General features: G+C 36.8%; 2 protein-coding genes and 1 non-coding gene across 3 annotated transcripts in view; 2 read left to right on the top strand and 1 right to left on the bottom strand.

Moving 5' to 3' along the window:
- Positions 1-28: 28 nt before the first annotated feature.
- LOC105368883 (mitochondrial-processing peptidase subunit alpha) lies at positions 29-3,592 on the bottom strand. The gene is made up of 11 exons (XM_011508029.1): positions 3,430-3,592; positions 2,782-3,026; positions 2,604-2,683; positions 2,309-2,494; positions 2,142-2,234; positions 1,871-2,043; positions 1,602-1,713; positions 1,317-1,525; positions 1,048-1,213; positions 815-947; positions 29-642 (listed from the first exon to the last, which is right to left on the bottom strand). Exons 1-11 carry the CDS (start codon positions 3,477-3,479, stop codon positions 464-466), a joined length of 1,626 nt encoding a protein of 541 aa, XP_011506331.1. The 5' UTR covers positions 3,480-3,592; the 3' UTR covers positions 29-463.
- A 958-nt stretch (positions 3,593-4,550) lies between these two features.
- On the top strand, positions 4,551-4,622 carry TRNAH-GUG (transfer RNA histidine(anticodon GUG)). The gene has a single exon. It is a non-coding gene; the product is annotated as a tRNA-His (tRNA).
- Positions 4,623-10,042: 5,420 nt separating this feature from the next.
- crb (cell polarity complex component crumbs) overlaps positions 10,043-19,062 on the top strand; it is an 83,363-nt gene continuing 74,343 nt past the window's right edge. Inside the window, exon 1 of the mRNA XM_011508031.1 lies at positions 10,043-10,324. Within this exon, the coding sequence (XP_011506333.1) occupies positions 10,297-10,324 (28 nt within the window). The 5' untranslated portion in view covers positions 10,043-10,296. The remainder of the gene's footprint in view (positions 10,325-19,062) is intronic.

Below are 19,062 nucleotides of genomic sequence, written 5' to 3' on the forward strand. Positions count from 1 at the left end.
AGGTAATATTTATACAAAATAAATAACGTTCTCTTTAATCATATAAAATGTATTAAATTGTTACAGAATACACTTCAGGAGATGTCATGCTTGCTTCAATTAAAAAATTCAAATGCACATCAACCGATAAATGAGAATGAAAACTGAAATTGGAGAATATTGCATTAAATCAATTTGCCTTGTCCACTAGAGCACTCAGCACTATTATGGATTTTTTTATGGATTACAAAATATCTTTCGCGCAGAATTCATACAAGTATTCATCTCTAATAAATAGACAAGATAACAAGAATAAAATTTAATTTTATATTAATATTCAAATTGTTGTCAATATATTTGTTACTATTGAAATCGTAAGTTTCGGTCATTCTCTTACATATTTAATTATTTTCATTTTCTTATTAAATAACGAAATGTTCGTGAAACATAGTTTGAAAGCTTTGATCTACTGACGAAATTATTATTAACGAAAAAGCGATAGCTTGCTCCGGGAACCTGGCACGTGACCTTGTGCATCCAATAGACCGGCTTGAATGTCTGTAATTGACGGGACGTGCCTGACTTCGCCTCGGGCTGCTACGCTCGGCGGTGACTTGAGTAAGCGCCGCGCAACTCTGACTACATCGTCGATAGTAGTATTTTCTGAAATTTTTAAAACGAGTATCGCAATATTTCTCACTTTTATAATGTAATTACAGTAGAGAATACAGTATTGTTTGATATATGTAAATTTTGCAATTAAGATTCCCATAAACTTAACCTCATTCACTCAATATTTCTCTATATTTACGGGGACATTTTGTTCATTACTAACCGATTGCTTGTATATAATACTCTGGACGTTTTCTACTGCCAGTCGCTAAGACTTGCCTACCAATGTCTTCAAATACCACTGGTCTCTGCTCTAAGTTCATCAACAGCATCGATTGCAATTGTTTTTTTGCTCTCTGAAAATTCATATAACATCAAACACATCAGTTTTTTCCTTCGAAAGCAATTTTTCCATTTGAATTATTCTCGAATTTGCTAAAAAACATTGATAATTACCGCTAATTCATCGCTCGATAATTTCCCTGACATTGCAACCATTTCATGAATAATAACCTCAGCCATTTCTCGAACATGAGACGGAGTGGCAGATGCATGAATACAGAAAAGGCCGGTATCTATGTAGGCGTGGTTGTACGCTGTTGCACTGTACAACCAATGATATCTAAAAATAAAGATATTTAATTGTACATTCGTTACCTAGAGTTATCCACGAGTACATTATACTTAATATTGTCCAGCCTAGTGTTTGCGACTAATAAACTTACCTGTTTAAAACATTTATGTATAACCGTGAGTACATGCCTTTCCCAGGCCCACCTGCACTAAAGCTACCACCTCCACCCATCATCATATTTAAAACACACATTGTAACAAAATCAGGATCTTGATGCGAGCAGCCCTCCAAGCCTATTACAAAGTGAGACAATTCTGGTAATCCGCTAGGACCCGCATACACCGGAACATTACATTCTTCCTGTTGGGCGAAAAGCAAAAAAAATTGAAGGAAATTGATAATCGGTGAGATCGAAATATTAAAAATTTATATTAACCAAAATGTAGCCTCCAGTGTATTGTGCAACCGATTCATCCACAAAATTATTTGTTCTATCCGATACAAAAGTTGGATCGTCATCCCATATTGCTTTTTTGTCTACAAAATATCTGAAAGTAATTATATTACGTTATAATTATCTATGAAATTGTAGTCATTTTAATATGGTATTGTATTAGCCATAAGTTCAGTTATGATAGCAATCATGTCATAATAAATCGTTCGTGCAATAGATTAATTTGATGCTTAAGTTTAAAGTGAAATTACTTCTCAACTGCTTCGACCAATCTTTTATGTTCCACACCAACGCCAGCTATTACCATTCGTTTTGGTACGTAATGATGCTTCAAGTAAGTGAAAAGAATTTTTCTATCTATTTTATTAATATTTCCTTCTGGGCAAACTTTTGGCAATCCCAGTGTGTTGTCTCTATAAGCTGCCTATAAATAATAATGATAATAATAAAAAATCAATTGGCTAAACGTAACGAAAATTTTACTTGAACATAATTCAAATAAAGGATCTCGATAAAACATACGGCATGAATCATGTCCAATAATAAAGTTTCCTGCTCTGGTCTTGTTAAAAGTGTTTCAAATTCAAATTGAATAACTTGCCTAGCTGTGTTAATCTAAAATTGAAATGAAATAAACAATTTAATGATAGAAACAATGATTTATTATACTTTGAATGTATTTGAAGTACCTCCTCCTCCGTTAACTTAGGCCTTAAAACAATATCTCCTAAGACTTCGGTTACTTTATCTAATCCGTGACGTTCGGCAGATGCAGCGTACACAAAAGTATCTCTCGAAGCTTGACAATCGCAAATACCTCCATGCTTTTCCAATGTAAGCATTATATCATCCTTATTATCGTATGATTTTGTTGACTGATTAAAAATATTATTAAAAAATATTATTAAATAGATTAAAAATATTATTAAATGTTTGATAACAAATTTGCCTAAGAAATGTAACAAACAAAGATGTAAAACTTACACCAAAAGCTAATTTTTCAAGAAAGTGTGAAATACCACTCGGATAAGCAACTTCATATCGAGATCCGGAATCAATTAAAACTAAAACATTTTAATGAAAAGAATTTTTATACAGATGCTAAAGGTACCAAAATTACAAAAACGATTAAATTAATAATTGTGATTTTTAATAAAAATACCTCCAATAGTAAAAAATTGTCCAAATCGATTTTCAGATGCAACTCTTAAACCATTTGATAAGACTGTAATTTCTGTTAATTGATTTTCTTCCTTGGCACTCGAGTATATTGGAGTTGGTAATCCTTCAATTGGTTGTGATAAAGGAGGATATGGGGTGACAGAAGGACCATTGGTTTTTAGTCTTTTGAACGAAGTAACAAGTCCACATTTATGTAATAAATAATTACATTTATTGTGAAGTCCACTGTAAATTATAGAATTTCATATATAACAAGTATTTTTTAATAAAAAAGCAATATGATAAAAAAAAAAATATATATATATATATATCATTGCATGCTATGCGCATAGATTATGCATATATATATATATATATACACGCGCGCGCGCGTACGCATAAGTATGTGCATTCATATATATATATATATATATATATATATATATATATTTTTTTTTTTTTACATTAGTAAAAATAGAAATAAAATTTTTTTATATATATTTCAGTATTTACATATTACATGAAACATTGTTGTAATTGCATTTCTTCTGACACAATAGAATTACTTTCAATGAAATTTTGTATAAAAGTAAATTTAGGTTATGTTGAACAACATGGGAAATAACTTAATTTTTATATGTTTTTATACCTATTTTTCAAAGCTGCTACTAGTGGTATTTGTGAATTCCTCACCAACATTTTTAACTTTGTAATATTATTACTTTTTATCTGCACAAATTGTTCATTTAAGCTAAGTTTTTGACTGACGTTCTTTATAAGAAGAACAACATAAAAGAGGAAAGAAAACGTATTTATCGACACCGATGCACATACATATGTATAAATATATATATATATATATATATATATTTATATATGAATAAACATTTTACGAGATTGATGACTGGACTACGAAACTCCTTCACCTTTAACTTCGTTTCATAATTTCAAACATTGATTTCATTTAAACATTGATATTTATATTCCTTTCCTTATAATTTATTAATAGCTTACGTGTAGCAAATTATTTAAAATAATTATTGGTTAGATTAATCGTCCTATTCAATAGATGATTAAAAGAAAAAACAAAAAAGGCATACAATTTGTACAAAATTACATTTCTTCTTATGATTGTTTAAATTTATTTGCCTAAAGTCGGACTTAGAATATCGACAAATTTATTCAAAGTTTTTTTAATATTTTTTTCGACGTTTACTGAGTTATAGTATAAAAAAAAAATAATAATAATCTTAATAAGTAAAAATTGATACGTAATATCATTATACACATTTGTGTTCTATACGTGTAAAAAATGTATTGGCAAATTACAAAAATGTCCATATCTTATAGTCAGAGTTCATTTGAATCTGTAAACAAAGCGAAATATGCTATTCTTGATCATTCAATTACATTAAATTACTACGCAGAGTCGTTATTTGATAAATTGACGGCATTTCATGAACATTGTTCAAACATTTGATGAAATATAAGCACAGAGTTATTTAAGTTTTTTTTAAAGCTTTGAAACACAATCAATATATTGATAATAAATATGTTTCATAATAGATGTCGCCATCCGGAAGATAAAGAAAATCATGAAAATGTATAATACATATCGAAATAGCGCACAGAGAAACGTGATTTGGTAACTGAATTATAGACAATTCACGATTACATATATAAAATTATAAATATGCATTTTTCAAAAGAGACGTGTAATTTACGGACAGAAATAGAACTCATAAGCAATGGTGGCCAAGACCTCTTGTAGCCGTGATCGTCTAGTGGTTAGGACCCTACGTTGTGGCCGTAGTAACCCAGGTTCGAATCCTGGTCACGGCAATGTCCCCGTACTTTCTTGGCTTTGGGTTCATTGTCACGGTAGAGGAATCTTTTTTTTCTTTTGGTTATATAACATTAGCGCGTGTAGTTCTATTCAATTGTATTTAGTTAAAAAGAGAAAAAATACAAAAAAAAAAAAGAATATGAAAATTCCCGTATTATTAGGTATTGAGTACCAGCGGCAAAGATTGCAATAATAACGTAATAATTCCAGTGAACAAGGAATTCGATTGATATTGATATACGATTCGAAAGAAATATGTATCGACGACAATTATGACGTACACAATAATAATTTAAATTATAATTCTTTTTCTTTATCTTCTTCTTCTTCTTCTTCTTCTTCTACATCTAATTATTATTATTATTATTATTATTGTTGTTGTTGTTGTTGTTGTTGTTGTTGTTGTTGTTGTTGTTGTTATAATAAAAATAGTAATGATGATCGAAAAGATTTATTTGCACAGTAAATGCTCATGATTGTAAAAAGCATTTCCAATGCAAATTCTTACATTGACTTCGAGAATTTATTTTATCTTTATAAATACAATGATAAGGTTACATACTAATGATACATAAAATACTATAAAATACAAAATCCTATGAATTTGAGCAATTCGATACAACGTAGTTGTATAGGTATTTTAATAATCATTATAATTGCTTTAGTACTTATTGATCATTGTACTATTAATATGCAAGTAAATAAAGACTAATAAATAAAACTAATAAACATTACTGAACTATTATGGCTCTAGCGTATCGAATGGCAATATAATTCATTAGTATAAGTTAGTAATAGAATAAATGCAAGAAAAATAGCGTAAGATGTATTAGGAACTAGTAAAGTTGAATTATTGAAAAAACAAATAAATTAATTAATAAAAACTTTTCTCTTTGCATTAATGTAGCGACTAAAATTATAATAAAAATTAAAAGTATCGATCGCTATTTTATGCAGCAATTGTAAAAGAGAAAAAGAAAGAAGAAAAGAAAGTCATTACGAATACATAGCTGAGGTTGTACGAAAAAACTTAAGCGTAGTACATGCGCTACAGTAAAGAGACTAGTTTCTCGTATTGTAATATTGTGCAAAAAAAAAAAAAAAAAAAAAAAAAAAAAAAAAATAAATAAATAAATAAATAAATGTACTTTTAAAATACAAGCATAAAATATGTTAAATAACTATATTTAACTATAGAAGCTGTCACTGTATTGAATGCACATATTGTTATAAATATTATTATAGTGAATATTAATTATTCAAGGAACAACAATAGAAAGTTTAAAAAGTCTCTCATCATTCTCCTTCATTGAGCCCAATGATTGTTAAACAAAAACAGACAATAATAGTATCTTAATAATAATCGTAATAATTCCAATAGTTAAGCCGTAATTACAAGTCTCGCGCACGCACTCGTCCTATCGATAAATAACTATTTTTTATTTATTTATTTATTTATTTTTTTATTATTATTATTTTATATTATTAATTCAGGATTTAGAAAGTGCTGCCTCTCGCTCGTACCGGCTTCTTTATTCTCAAAAGCGATCATTAGCGCTTACACACGAACATTACATTTTGTTCTACTAAAACGAAATGAAATAGTCGAACGTAGTTGAGCAAAGACTGCTTAGCCATAGAAAAGGACTCGCACGAGGCCTACGGCCATTACGATGGAACAAGCGTAAATAAAGAAGAAATAAAAATGTCGGAGATTGTGAAATCGGCCACTCGATAAGAATCGAAACGGTAAATTCGTAGCGGCCGACGGACGTACACACTCGCGGTCGCTTTTACGTTAGTGTGCGTATAGTACACCACTGTGTGCACGTATCGCACGTATCGCTGTCGCGCGGCAATCGTAATCAACGGCCCCGCGAGACCTTATCAACGGGCTTCCGCTTTTTCACCTTCTTTCCGCCGACTTGCCCATTTCCTTCCTACGACCAACGCTTTTCAACTCCTTTCGCAACAACAGCGAACCCACGGGCCAATCCCTCGCGTATGCCAACATGCGTTCGTATTGCGCTCTTAACCGCCTCTAGCGTCATCCAAGGATGTTCGATCTTCCCCCCCCCCCCCCCCCCCCCCCCCCCCCTACCATGCATTTTTGCGAATAAACGCACTCGCCTCGTTACTTCCAAGCCACTAGCTGCATCTCGGAACGTACTTAATTTCATTCACCCGAGTTCGCCATATTTTTTATTCGTCAGGCTATTGCCGAATGAATTCTTGACAATGTTTGCTCGCGACTAGGAATGTTCTTTTCTTCTTCTTCTTCTTCTTCTCTTTCTTTTTTCTTTCTTTTTTCTTTCTTTTTTCTTTCTTTTTTTTCTTATTTTTTTTCTTCTTCTTCTTTTTTTTTTTTTAACCAGCCTCGTTCATTCAGTAGGTCGTTCCTTCTATGCGTCGTCATTTTATCGATCGCGTAAGTTAATCGAACGCATTAAATAATATTCGCGCAAAGTATCGTTAATGGCCGCTTGAGCTAAAGTATGCCAAATTTAGGCGACGTCCTAATATTTCCTTTCAGCCTCATTACAAGCGAATTTGATTAACGATATCCAACACTTTATCAGCTTACTTCTTCAAAGGCTTCTCGGCGGCTATGCGGCGCATCGTCTAATTAAATTTATTTAATGTACTTTAGCATTATGCTTTACGAATTACTTTGTCAGGCGAGAAAAGAGATGTTGACTGGCTGGATGAATGCAAAATATAATAGATGTAAATGCATTGGGAGGGGGGGGGAGGGAGGGAAGGACAACAAGTCGATGCAATACGACACGATTACAAACGAATCTCGGCAACAAGAATTTCTATTAGCAAAATAAAATAGGATGAAAATCTGCCTCCACTCTTATTATTACGAGGATTCGCTTTTAAAGTTAAGCGCGTAAGCTTTCGAAGCTGTTACTCCACAAGTCGCTGTAAGTGATCGAGGCCTACGCAGCGTCACTCCCCTTCACTCCGAGGTAAAAAGTATTTTGTACGGCAACAGACCCGAAGAAAGCTAAAGCGAGAGTCGAAGAATACGTCGGAGGCACGGAAAAACCGGGTCTTTGAGTGTTTAAAAGCATGCATTATCTACAGACACTACCACCTCACCTCACCTCACCTTACCCTCCCTCCCTCCCTCCCTCCCTCCCCCCCATCCCCATCCCCATCCCCATCCCCATCCCCCACCCCGCCCCAATCACCAACTATAGCCGGACGCTCAGTAAAGAAAAGAGTAAACTCACGGGGCTTCATCCCTGAAACACCACAAAACGCCACACAACTATTGTGGCTCATACTGCAACATAGTGGCTAGTACTTTTCTCTGCTAACTGTTATTCTTGTCTATGGAATTTCAGGCCCGTGAGCAACGAGGTGCACTCCGTACTTTCGTCCCGCGCGAATAAGCGAGATTTTGTTGAGGATTCGCTGCTCTATGCATAAATAGTCCAGAGACGAAGGAGTTGAAAAGGAGCTCAGTGAATAATGTATTGTAACGAATGGGGAGAGCGGCGTTTGTGACGAACGAGACCTTCCGCGCGAGCCTGTAACATTTCACATTAACGAGTCATTGATTCTTCGGTAAAATTAAAAATCGGGTGGAGTTACTGGCTTTGAATTTTTCATTTTAATTTTAATCAACTAGCTCGATGCATGAGCGTGTGCGTAGCTAGTGTATGATAATGCAAAGAACTAATAATAACGGATAAATTCTATTATTATTATCATTATCATTATCATTATAGAATTTCGATTCTTATTTTAGAGTGATGTTAAAGTAATTGCTATTGGCCCGAAGTAGAATTGAAATTTGAAACGATCATTCGGGTTGCCACTATTGTTACAACAATATTTTAAATTATATGTATAGCGAATTGTTCTTTAGGATTTTTCTTTTTTTTTTCTTTTTAATTTTTCTCACTATCCGGTCTTTATTAAAATCGAATTAATAAATTCGAAATTTCCCAAATCCTGACACCGAATAATGCCGATTTTATATTGCCAATAGTTTATCACCGATAAATAGTCTAGTATCGTTTTTGCGTCCCCCCCCTCCCCCCCGCCAACCTCCACGATTCAATAAGTAATCTCGTAAAATTCCCTATTACAACACAATTTGAATATTCAAGAGTTTTCCCTCGCCCCAGTATCTTATTATCAGCTTGATTACCTTTGTCGCTGTATTTATTTTTATAAAAAAAAATTCGTTTATACGAAATTTCGTGTCCACTGACTAGACATTTGCCAACAATTAACATTTATTATATTCTTTATAATGTCGCACACGTTTATTGGATACATTTGTATTAACATAGGACTCGATATAGAATATTAAGCCATTATCGAGTATTTTATTTTTCGTTTGTATCCAATTGAATTAAAGTCCATTGTTCATCAAAAATTTGTTTGAACTCCGTTTTTTAAAACAAAAGCTAGCCAATTAGTCACGTTATCATATAATTTTAATAACATAATTTGTAACCACTTATCATAGTAGTTTAATTCATAATAACGGGCGATTGAAAAGCAGTTTTTTTTTTTCGGTCTTTTATATCAGAAAATATTTTTATAATGCGACATATCCTTATCAGCACTCGTGTTAAATCTTTTAAAATAATGTTTATTCGCACCATACGTATTGATTGCTCGCTCTTAATAAATCAATTGTAGCGACCATCTCTTTTCTAATTCTTCAACGTTAATTCAATTAATGGCAACGAACGCTAAACAGCCGTTTTTACCGTAAATGATTTGACTGGGACTTAAGAAATCTCTAGAACACTATTGGCCGAGCCGTTCAAATATCGTGGAGAGTAATTTATCCTGAAAATAAAACGAACGGGGTCCCGGCGCGCGTAAAAACGGGTAAAGCACGAGCACAAAGAAAAATAGCTGTCGCGCACCCACGGCCGAGAAAAGAAGGTAAGACGCGCGTGGAAAAGAGCTCGCACTACCTCCGCAGAATAGAGCGGGCCAGTGACGAAGACAATGGTGGGGCGACAGGGTTTTGTGGAGGAGGAGGAGGAGGAGGAGGAGGGGTGGTTGTAGAAGCGGCCGAGGCGACGGAAGGGAGGAAGGGAGGAAGGGAGAGGTGTCGCCTCTCGAGCAAAAGGTAAAGAGCTCGAGAGGCAGTAACTACGGCGTTCTCCAGGTTCCCTCGGCCGTGTGTGTGCGCGCGCGCGCGCGTGTGTGTCTGCCGCAGCACGACGACCACCGCGGTGACGCCTCTCACCGTGTGTGTGCCATATACCTCCACCTCCATCTCCATATCTACCTCCACCTCCACCTCCACCTTTACCACCACTTCCATCGACGTCGCCACTGCCGCCACCGCCGCCGCCGCAGCCGCCGCCGCCGCCGCTGCCGCTGCCGCTGCTGCTACCGCCGCTACCGCCGCTGCTTTACCTCAGAGGTCCGAAGCGAGCAGTTGGCGCCGTCGCCACGAAGCTACGCGGACTGTTTCGAAAGTCGTTGGCTCGGCTTCGTATACAAACGAACGTATTGCAGGAGCGACCGGGTGTCGATCGGAGTTTATGTGCGTAACGCCGTCGATGAGCGGGGCTCGGGCGACGAGGATGCGTCGCCGCACCTGAGCGACGCCGATACCGAGAGACGCGCGAAACAAGCGGTATCTGCGCTACGTAGACCGAGCCTAGGCACTAGGAAGCAAGGATGCGTGCTACGCTGCAGGTCGTCGCAGGTGAGTCTCGAGACGAACGGACGAATGCTACGTGCCAAAGTCATCCGAACCGTCCCGCCGTACAGTGTCTAACGATCTCTGGTCTAATCGATTTCCTCGATAGCAAAAATCTTTGGTGCTCCTTCAGGTCCTCGGTGTTCGACAGCAGCTCTGCTCTTGTAATCGTGTCCTTACAGGCTCTCTCGACAATTACGCGGACGGTGACAAATTTACAGGAGTCGCGACGACTTATTTCGAGCGATTTAATTTACCGGGACGCGACGCAACGTCCTCCACCACTTGGGCCCGGCTCTCCATTAAAAGGTTCCTCCCTTTCCTCCTTTTCCTCCTCTTTCTCCTTTTCCCCCTTCTCCTCTTTCGTCTCCTCCTCTTTCTGCTCCTCTTCATGTTCCGTCTCTTCTTTCTGCACCTCCTCCTCCTCCTCCTCCTCCTCCTCCTCCTCCATCACCTCCTCCTTCTTCGTGATCGAGGTTCCTTGACCCGGACGGACAAGGGACTTGGTGCATCACGAATCTTTTCTCTGCTGGCCTCCTCATCCTCCTCATCCTCCTCCTTCTCCTGCTCCTCCTCCTCCACCTCCACCTCCTCCACCTCCTCCACCTCCTCCACCTCCTCCTCAACGTCCTCTTCCTTTTCCTCCTCCTCGGTCGGCTCTCGAGCGGTCGTCGGCTCCTTTAGAGCGCCTGAAAAATCACGCACAAAGCGCACGGCAGAGGCGCGCAGCAGCCCTCCTCTATTCCGTCGACCCCTTCCTCTCACAGACCTCCGTCGCCTTTCCCCTCGCATACATTCATCGTAAGTCCGCGCGAATATCTTTCAAGAGGAAGGCCTTGCGAAAAATACCACCGCCTCTTATATTTACGTCCCCGTGCGCTCGCTCGCGCCTGACTTTTCCTCCTTTACACTCGCGAGCCGCCGTCCGACGTCGTGTTTTGCGTGGCGGCTGCCGTTTGTTTTGAATCCGAGGTTGCTCGAGTAACGGCGAGTCCGCGGCCATTTCCTTCCTCACTACGAGCCGCGGCGATCTTTATTCCAACTCCAGCCCCGGGGCATTTCTCTTGGGCCGTTACCATTTCGCGAGCTTGCCTCGTCAGCCCTTCCGTCACAGGCTAATCGACGCTTTATGCTAATCGAGGGAAAAGCCTTTCGGGCTGATAAGAAACCGGCCCTTCCTCGTACCAGTGGCCGCGTAGTGACGCGCCTAGGTACATCGTTTTGCCGCGAGGAACGAGAAAAACCATGAATACTCGATATTTGTATCGAAGGTACGCGAGTGTTCTCATTCTCATCCCATAAAGTACGCTCGATTGGAAGTAAGTTATTGAATTGAATGGGCATGGGCTCCGGCTGGTTTCCAACGTCTCTCTCTCTTTCTCTCTCTCTCTCTCTCTTTCTTCATTCATCCGGCGATTGGCCGCCGTAACGTGAAAGAATATTTCAATGCGGTGAGGTAGTTGCGATTATCCGGACGGTTACCGGCCGTCGGAGCAGATTCCGGTGCGCGACGCACGTCAAATACCTTTCACGTGCCCGAGCGCATTCGAAAGTTCTCAAGAAAGCGACGCCCCCCCCCGCTCCCCCAGCCCCTTAACCATTGCCCCACAATTTCGACCGTTGTCGTACTCGTGTACGACGAGTCGAGAGATCAGCCTGGCATTCCTACGGCACTTAATTTTCCGCGCAGGTACAGATACCCCAAGGGGTCCAAGCGCCGTCTCCGCCGTCGCTGCCACCGCCAAACCTTATGAAATCAGGTACGGCCGAAGGGTACTTCCTACCCGTCTTCCACGAACTCAATCGGTTTATTGGCTCGCGCCCCCAAACCCTCCTTGTCAAATGCAGTCGCAACCCATCCCATCCTCCTCCCGGCCCCCGACGCCGTCGTCGTTCCCGCCCGTCGCATTCTATTTTGGTCGGATGCGTGCGGCTTGGTTCCCGAGGTGGGAACGTCGTCGGGAATTAAAGCCCATGGGAATTGGCGACGTAGAACGAGCGCGGGAGGATGGATTTTGGGTTCGGGGTAAAGTGAGATATCGTAACGTTTTGCGTAACTAAGCGCGCGACGATAATGGGCGAACGCGAGGGCCATCGCGTAATTCCGCGAACAAAGTGGAATTATCCAGCCACGGCGCTCGCTAATGGTAATCACGAGTAATCCGGTGAAACTTGCTTTGATTTATACGTACAACGTGCGGGGACTCTCCCAATTAACGAGACGACTTCTAATAATCTCGGCTATGGGCTTAAGCGACGTGTAGAAGATTGTTTTGCAACTAGTTGTACGAGAAGATCATGGGGAATTGAAAATTTGTCCACCTAGGCAGCTCTTAATAGCCGACTGTTGCAATTGATTTTGTCGGCTAATTAGATGGACTTTAATTCGGACGAGATTTGAGGAAAGGACGATTTGAAAATTGCCTCGTCGTGCGCTTTATTTTTATCTCGGGATCGGATCGTTATTGCTGGGATCGTCGTATTAAAGGACGTCAATTGCGCGTCAATGAGATAAAAAAAAAATTTTTTTGCAACATAATGTAAGCCTTGCATTCCAGTTGCTCAAAACTTATTAAATCAAACAATCGGTATCGAGCAACAGCGATGAGTGATCAAGACGCTATTGTCGATTGAGTAAATTTCATTTAGATTATAAGCAAATATATAATAAAATCGATAACGGAGTTATAGGTTTAAAGAGTTGCTGCTAGTTCTAAACAATTTAATCGGAATACTCGAGTCAGTTATCAAAATTTCTCTATAGGAAAATTAATTTCTCTTTTGACGAAACTTTAACATTAATTACTCACGTTACCTGCTTGACTTTCCCTTTTAAATAATATAATACTAATTAATAATGAAATGGACAAAATTTTCACAGCCTACAATTACTATTATTTTCATTTTGAAAATAAGTATTAATTAATTTGCAAATTTAACGTTAACTATATTATTGGTAACGAGTAAACTTTATAATCTGTACAAATTTATATTATCGGAAAAACTCGATGGACGAATTTGATTTTCATCCTACGATAGCTTCAACTATACAAAGTTATGTTTGATTTTCAAAATATTCAGCCTCAAAGTAAACGATTGTGTGATTTAAATTTATTATGTTTTCCTATCGATAACAATATTAAATCGTCATAAGCAATCGATTAAAATTATTATAAGATTTATAAAAATTTCTCTTATCGCATTAACGGCTTTATTAAGCATTGTATATTAAAATCAACAAATACAATAGCTTACAGTAATAATTAATAATTAATAATATAATAATTATAAATTATGTAATTAATTACGTACAATGTTTATAATAATATTAATGATTTTCAACAGCAATAATAATAATAATTATTATTATTATAATGATAATGATGATGGCTATGATAATGATAAAACCATATCATTATTTTTTTGGATAGAATTTTGGAAGATACGAATTTTTACATAATAGAGTATTTCTATCAAAACATTTTCGTTATAAAAACTTGGGCAGATTATCGTTTGTTTAGAAACATCCTTACTGGCGTATAATCAAAATCTTTCAAAATTTTTCTTATACTTGCTGAATTTGCCATACAAAATATTTGAAAAATTAATCACAGATACTTTACTATCATTTATTTATTATAACGCACAAGTTGCTGTTAAAGTTCGTTAAGTTTGCCAAAAATTATTGCTCGCTGTATAGAGAATGTAAGAAGGTCTAATTGAAATTTTCATAATAAATAACCAAGTACTTAGTATTCGCTGACTTACAAAAATAAGCTTCGCTAACTTGTATTTATTGTATTAATTGTTATCTAATTTTATTATATAATAAACCTGTCAGTTGTTTCGTTCGTTAAACACATACCGAAATATACAGGTTTTTGAAAGTCAAAGAGTATAATTTTTAATAATGATTATGTTAATTCGTATAATTTTTATGATAAATTATATTGGTAAATTAAACATTTAATTTATAACAAACGAGTGTGCAAAAATTTTTAATATTGTAAAATTAAAAAAAGGACAAGTCGCAATCGCATGCAATCATTTATATCAATAATATAGAAAAGATATAAGAATTATTATAAAAAAAGTATCTGTGGGATAGTTAAAAGAACTATTGCACAAATTGAATATTTTTGTTTAATTGAATTTTATAATACGCATCATTCTGATAAAAAATAGGAATATAATAAAATTATATTTATTACAGTATATTGTATATTATATTGTAATGTTAATTAACTATATAATATAATAAATTAATATTTATTCGTTATCAACCATAAGAGAATTTTCGATTAAATCTAAACATTATTAAATGTAAAATAATTGAATTATTTGCATTCAAGTATTTTTCATATAAACAATAATATATCAAATATAATCAATTACGATTTTGATAGTTTAGATATTCTATCCTCTTTCTCGGTATGTACACATAATATCAAGTATCATGACACATTCGAGTTGTCAGTTCTACTGCAATTGTTATGATAATAATATTTTATGTTGATTGTTTTGAATATTATTAATATTAGGCTTTGGAAAGTTAATAGATTTTCAATATTTTAAAGTCAATTTTTATCTCTCTTTTAATTCTTATCCCATTATCGTTGGGGTTTTAATGTAAAAGCTACGCATTTGGTAAAAGATGGAATACTTTAACATTTATCAGCTTATTTTAATAATATTTGTATTTTTGCGAAAAACATTTATTTCTTAAAAGTAGTCGGCATTCATTGGATTATCAACGGCAAAAAATTCATATTCATAAAATATTAGCATTTTAAAAGTTGTATACTATTGGTTGTTTTGACGCGTTTTTATGGAAAATAAAAGAGTTAAGCGCATATTTTTCACTTAATTTCGCTTATATAATGTCGTTGGCGAAAAGTTTTAATCAATTATTCAAATTTATCTGGATTTACGTAATCACAAGAGAAGCGCATCAGAAATAAAAGAAACTAAAATTATTTGACAAACTTATGACAATGGCTATCGTTTTATTAAGATATGCCGAGATTCGTTCGGCAATGTTGTTTGCTCGGCCATTTGGGGCTTAAAAATTATATTATTAACACGAACAAGAAAAATAACTTTTATAGTTTGTTTTTAATCGTAAAATCCGAGTAAATGTATTTATAGATAGAAAGTCGTAACTTTTACTCATCGAAGTTACATTATTTGCAATGTGTTGAACAAAGAAAGAAATAAGTTATCAAACAAGTTAGCTCTTATTAAAACACTAATTACCAAAGGATCGAGTTTCCTTTACTCGTGACTGAATAATATTTTATGTTTCTACAGAAATTTATCAGTCTAATTACCTTAATCGTTCAACAAATGCCGAAAATTATTGCCATATGCCATGTATCATATCGATAAGAATACAAATTCCAATGTACCTTGTGTAATGTTAGAGTTGACCCTTGTAACAAATAGCTAATCAAAGTGATAATTTTCAAAATTTTATTTATCGCCGGATCAATATATGTAATTAATGCAAACGCTATTATTACAATTATAATTATTAATATTATAATTGAGGAGAATTATTTTATTAATTCTGGTCAGTACGTAGGCTCGATAAAAGTAGTAATTATGAAATTTCTTGCCACAAACGCGATAGGCTTGTTGCCGTAATGAATTTTCCGAATGAAAGTGGAAGAGCCGTGGAAGATAAGACGAAAAACGAAACGCGCTTACGTACGAATTGAAAAAGGAGACACGGACTGGTGATGCCGTCTACCCGATGCTTTTCCTTTTTATTCGCCACTTAAGACCGTATGAATCGCTTCCTTCGCTAATAAATTTTTGTGCAAGAATCGCGCAAACACGAGAGCGATTATTATAATTATCACGCAAAGGTGCGCAGAGCACATCACCGGCATTTCAATGTTTCGCGTATATTTTCCGTACTCGTTGTCCGTGTCCTTCTTCGCGCGTACAATTAAAAAGTCGTTCATCCTGCAGACATTTTATTATCGGAGTTGTGGATGTGCGCGATGAATCACGCCGATCTTATGTAAATTATCAAGAGAATGATTATCCTGGAATTGTATAGAATGTTTAACTATTTAAGCAGCTCCAAGTGCTTATAAGTCGTAAGAAAATATTATCGAAATAATCTACAAATTATAATTTTGTCTTTGAATTTTAATGTAAATCGTCGCGATGATAAATTAATCGATATTATACTTATGGAACTTTCTATGTTTATACGAAGTTTGATGGGATAAATAATAATTTTCTGAAGAATGATAAATTGCTAAAATTGACGTAGAAAATTAAAGATTATCTAGGCGCCAATTTGAAATTTTACATACACGTTGAACAATGTTGTTAAAAACTTGTGTATTTCAACAATTTGTGAAATGGGATATCCGATATATAATGTATTTTTTATTATATTTTTCGCTAATTTTACTGTACTTCGGATAGTTCACGTTTTCTCGACAATTACATAGAAATTTTTTTAATATCTATTGTTTTTAAGGGAAACCTCTGGCTACATTATAAAGCATATTATACTTTTTAAAATAATCCATTAGTGCATTTTATTTAACGTTATACGCTGAAATACTCGTGGCCTTAGTGGGCTTTGAAGAATGAATATTTCACAGACTGATTACGATGAAAGTAAAAAATATTTTCATCGACGGAGGTGACCATTAGAGACCTATTGAATGATTAAATCGTTTATATAGTTTGGATAATGAATACAATGAAAAAGTGATTAATCCAATAATCTCAATGACGACACTCAATCATCTCACCCGCGTGTCATCAGACCACGGACTATGGAACGAGTCCACTAAGTAATATAAGGGATGAATTATTTTTCAGTAATTAAATTTAACAGTAAATAAACAGTAAATAACAGTAACTAACAGTAATTAACAGTAAATAAATTGACTCGGGAAATTGGGTCTTCGTGCCATTTAAGAGGGACAATATTGATAAGCACGCGGCAATCTCACGGCTATCGGTGTTAAAAGTCGCAAGCTCCTCGACCGACAAGGCAGACCGCTGCTAGGTCAAGTCGGGCGCATGCGCCCGCGCCAATTAGAAACCCCGCGTGAGTTCGCGTGAAATCGCCTTAGCAGCGGCGGGTGCCGGTAACCCACATACGCGTTCGTCAACCGTGGCGCTTATTATTCTCGCCGCTTGTTCTTGGCACCGTAAGTATTGTACCCCACCTCCCGGTCCCCCAGACGGAGGCGGTCGTCCGCTGATCGCCGGAAGGCTCGGGTTGCTCGCCTTCAGCCGGGGCCGCGTAATCGGCTTTCCTTCGCTCGACAATTCGAGCTAATCCGTAGAGGTTTCACCATCGCTGGCATCCTCCTCCTTTCCCGAGTTTCAGGGATCTCCCAAAGCGCTCTCGAGGTGGCTCTTTGGCGCGCCTGCCTATGTTTGCGCACTGTTGCATTAATCCTACTCGACTCGGCCCTCCTCCTACCCACCCCCACCCCCGTTCGCACGTGTTTTAAAAACACGTAAGATGATAATGGCCTGATCACATATCTCTACCGATTGTTCTGGCGCATCTTGCATTTCAAGTAAATTAAGTAAAAGCCTTTTTGTTGCACAATGCTATGGGGATTAGTTCGGCGCAACTGCGATAAAAGTTGCGTTAGGTTGATTATGCTTAGATTGATTTACCGTATTATCGTCGAACATTGTTGATAATCAAAGTACAGAGTGTGCCCAAGCGATGTACGGGATTTTCATTATTGCCTCGTTGTTTAATTTATTTAATTCACGCGTAATTAATCCGTAGCCCAATCCTGCCACATTGTCAATTTCGAAACTTGTGTCGACCTTATGTTTCATAATAATGATCCTAATCAGACGAAATAACAAAAAATTTTTCTCTTTTTATATCGCGCGAATATCGTGCTCGACGTTCCGAGCCGTTTCACAATGCGGAAAATGAAAAGTTCCACACTAAGATGATAAGATACGTAGGTGCGAGCGCATGAATCGCTACGAGATATATATGAAAAACCAAATGTATTTCACAATTTCCAACTGTCCGTTCGTTTGACCTTCGTTATTCATTGAGAAGTGCCTTGGCGATCAGAACTATTCCTCCCGGCACTCTCCCGTACTGCACTTTTAATTAAACAAATCCTAACTAGTGATGCGAATCGGCACGTAACGCCAAGTAAATAAGAAGGGTCGGTGGAAGTAATAGACGGATAAGCCGACAAGGGTCGAGCAATTTTATATTCTGTCATAACTCTTGGTCGTGAGATATGATTATCGCCCGCACAGTCATGCAATTAATGAGCATTGATGGTAAAAATGTAATATAAGCGCGTTGACGAATGAGTTATCGTACGGCGAATTGTATTTTCATGTGAGAAACAACGTAAGTGGTGGACGCGCGCCACTCGCTGGCTACCGACCGTAAGCCTACCAGCTAACGCGGATCTTCTTAGCTTAAATTTTTTTAAAAGCTCATATCCCTTTGCGCAATGCTTGCTAGAAAAGTCTTCGAAATGCGAAAAAACGAACACGCGAGAGCGAGCACACATGCACAGAGAGACAGACAGACGGACTGACGGACTTACTCAAAAATGGTATATGAAAAACTGGCGAATCATTCGTAATGCTTCGACCCTCAATGTGTTCTAAGATACCACGAGATGGTGGTGATTATTAAGTCACAGCTTACGAAAATGAAGGAATAGCTCGAATCGCAATTGCATAAGTTTCCAGCTGTGCCCATAACTCGC

The sequence above is a fragment of the Ceratosolen solmsi genome, unplaced genomic scaffold, assembly GCF_000503995.2.
Source record: "Ceratosolen solmsi marchali unplaced genomic scaffold, CerSol_1.0 scaffold1, whole genome shotgun sequence".
Classification (NCBI taxonomy): domain Eukaryota; kingdom Metazoa; phylum Arthropoda; class Insecta; order Hymenoptera; family Agaonidae; genus Ceratosolen; species Ceratosolen solmsi.

Coding starts and splice junctions, on each gene's coding strand:
- LOC105368883 (XM_011508029.1), bottom strand. CDS start 3,479: ATGTTGGTGAGGAATTCACAAATACCACTAGTAGCAGCTTTGAAAAAT. Junction 2,684..2,781: donor ACAATTTTTTACTATTGGAG/GTATTTTTATTA, acceptor AAAATGTTTTAG/TTTTAATTGATTCCGGATCT. Junction 1,526..1,601: donor ACACTGGAGGCTACATTTTG/GTTAATATAAAT, acceptor TTCGCCCAACAG/GAAGAATGTAATGTTCCGGT.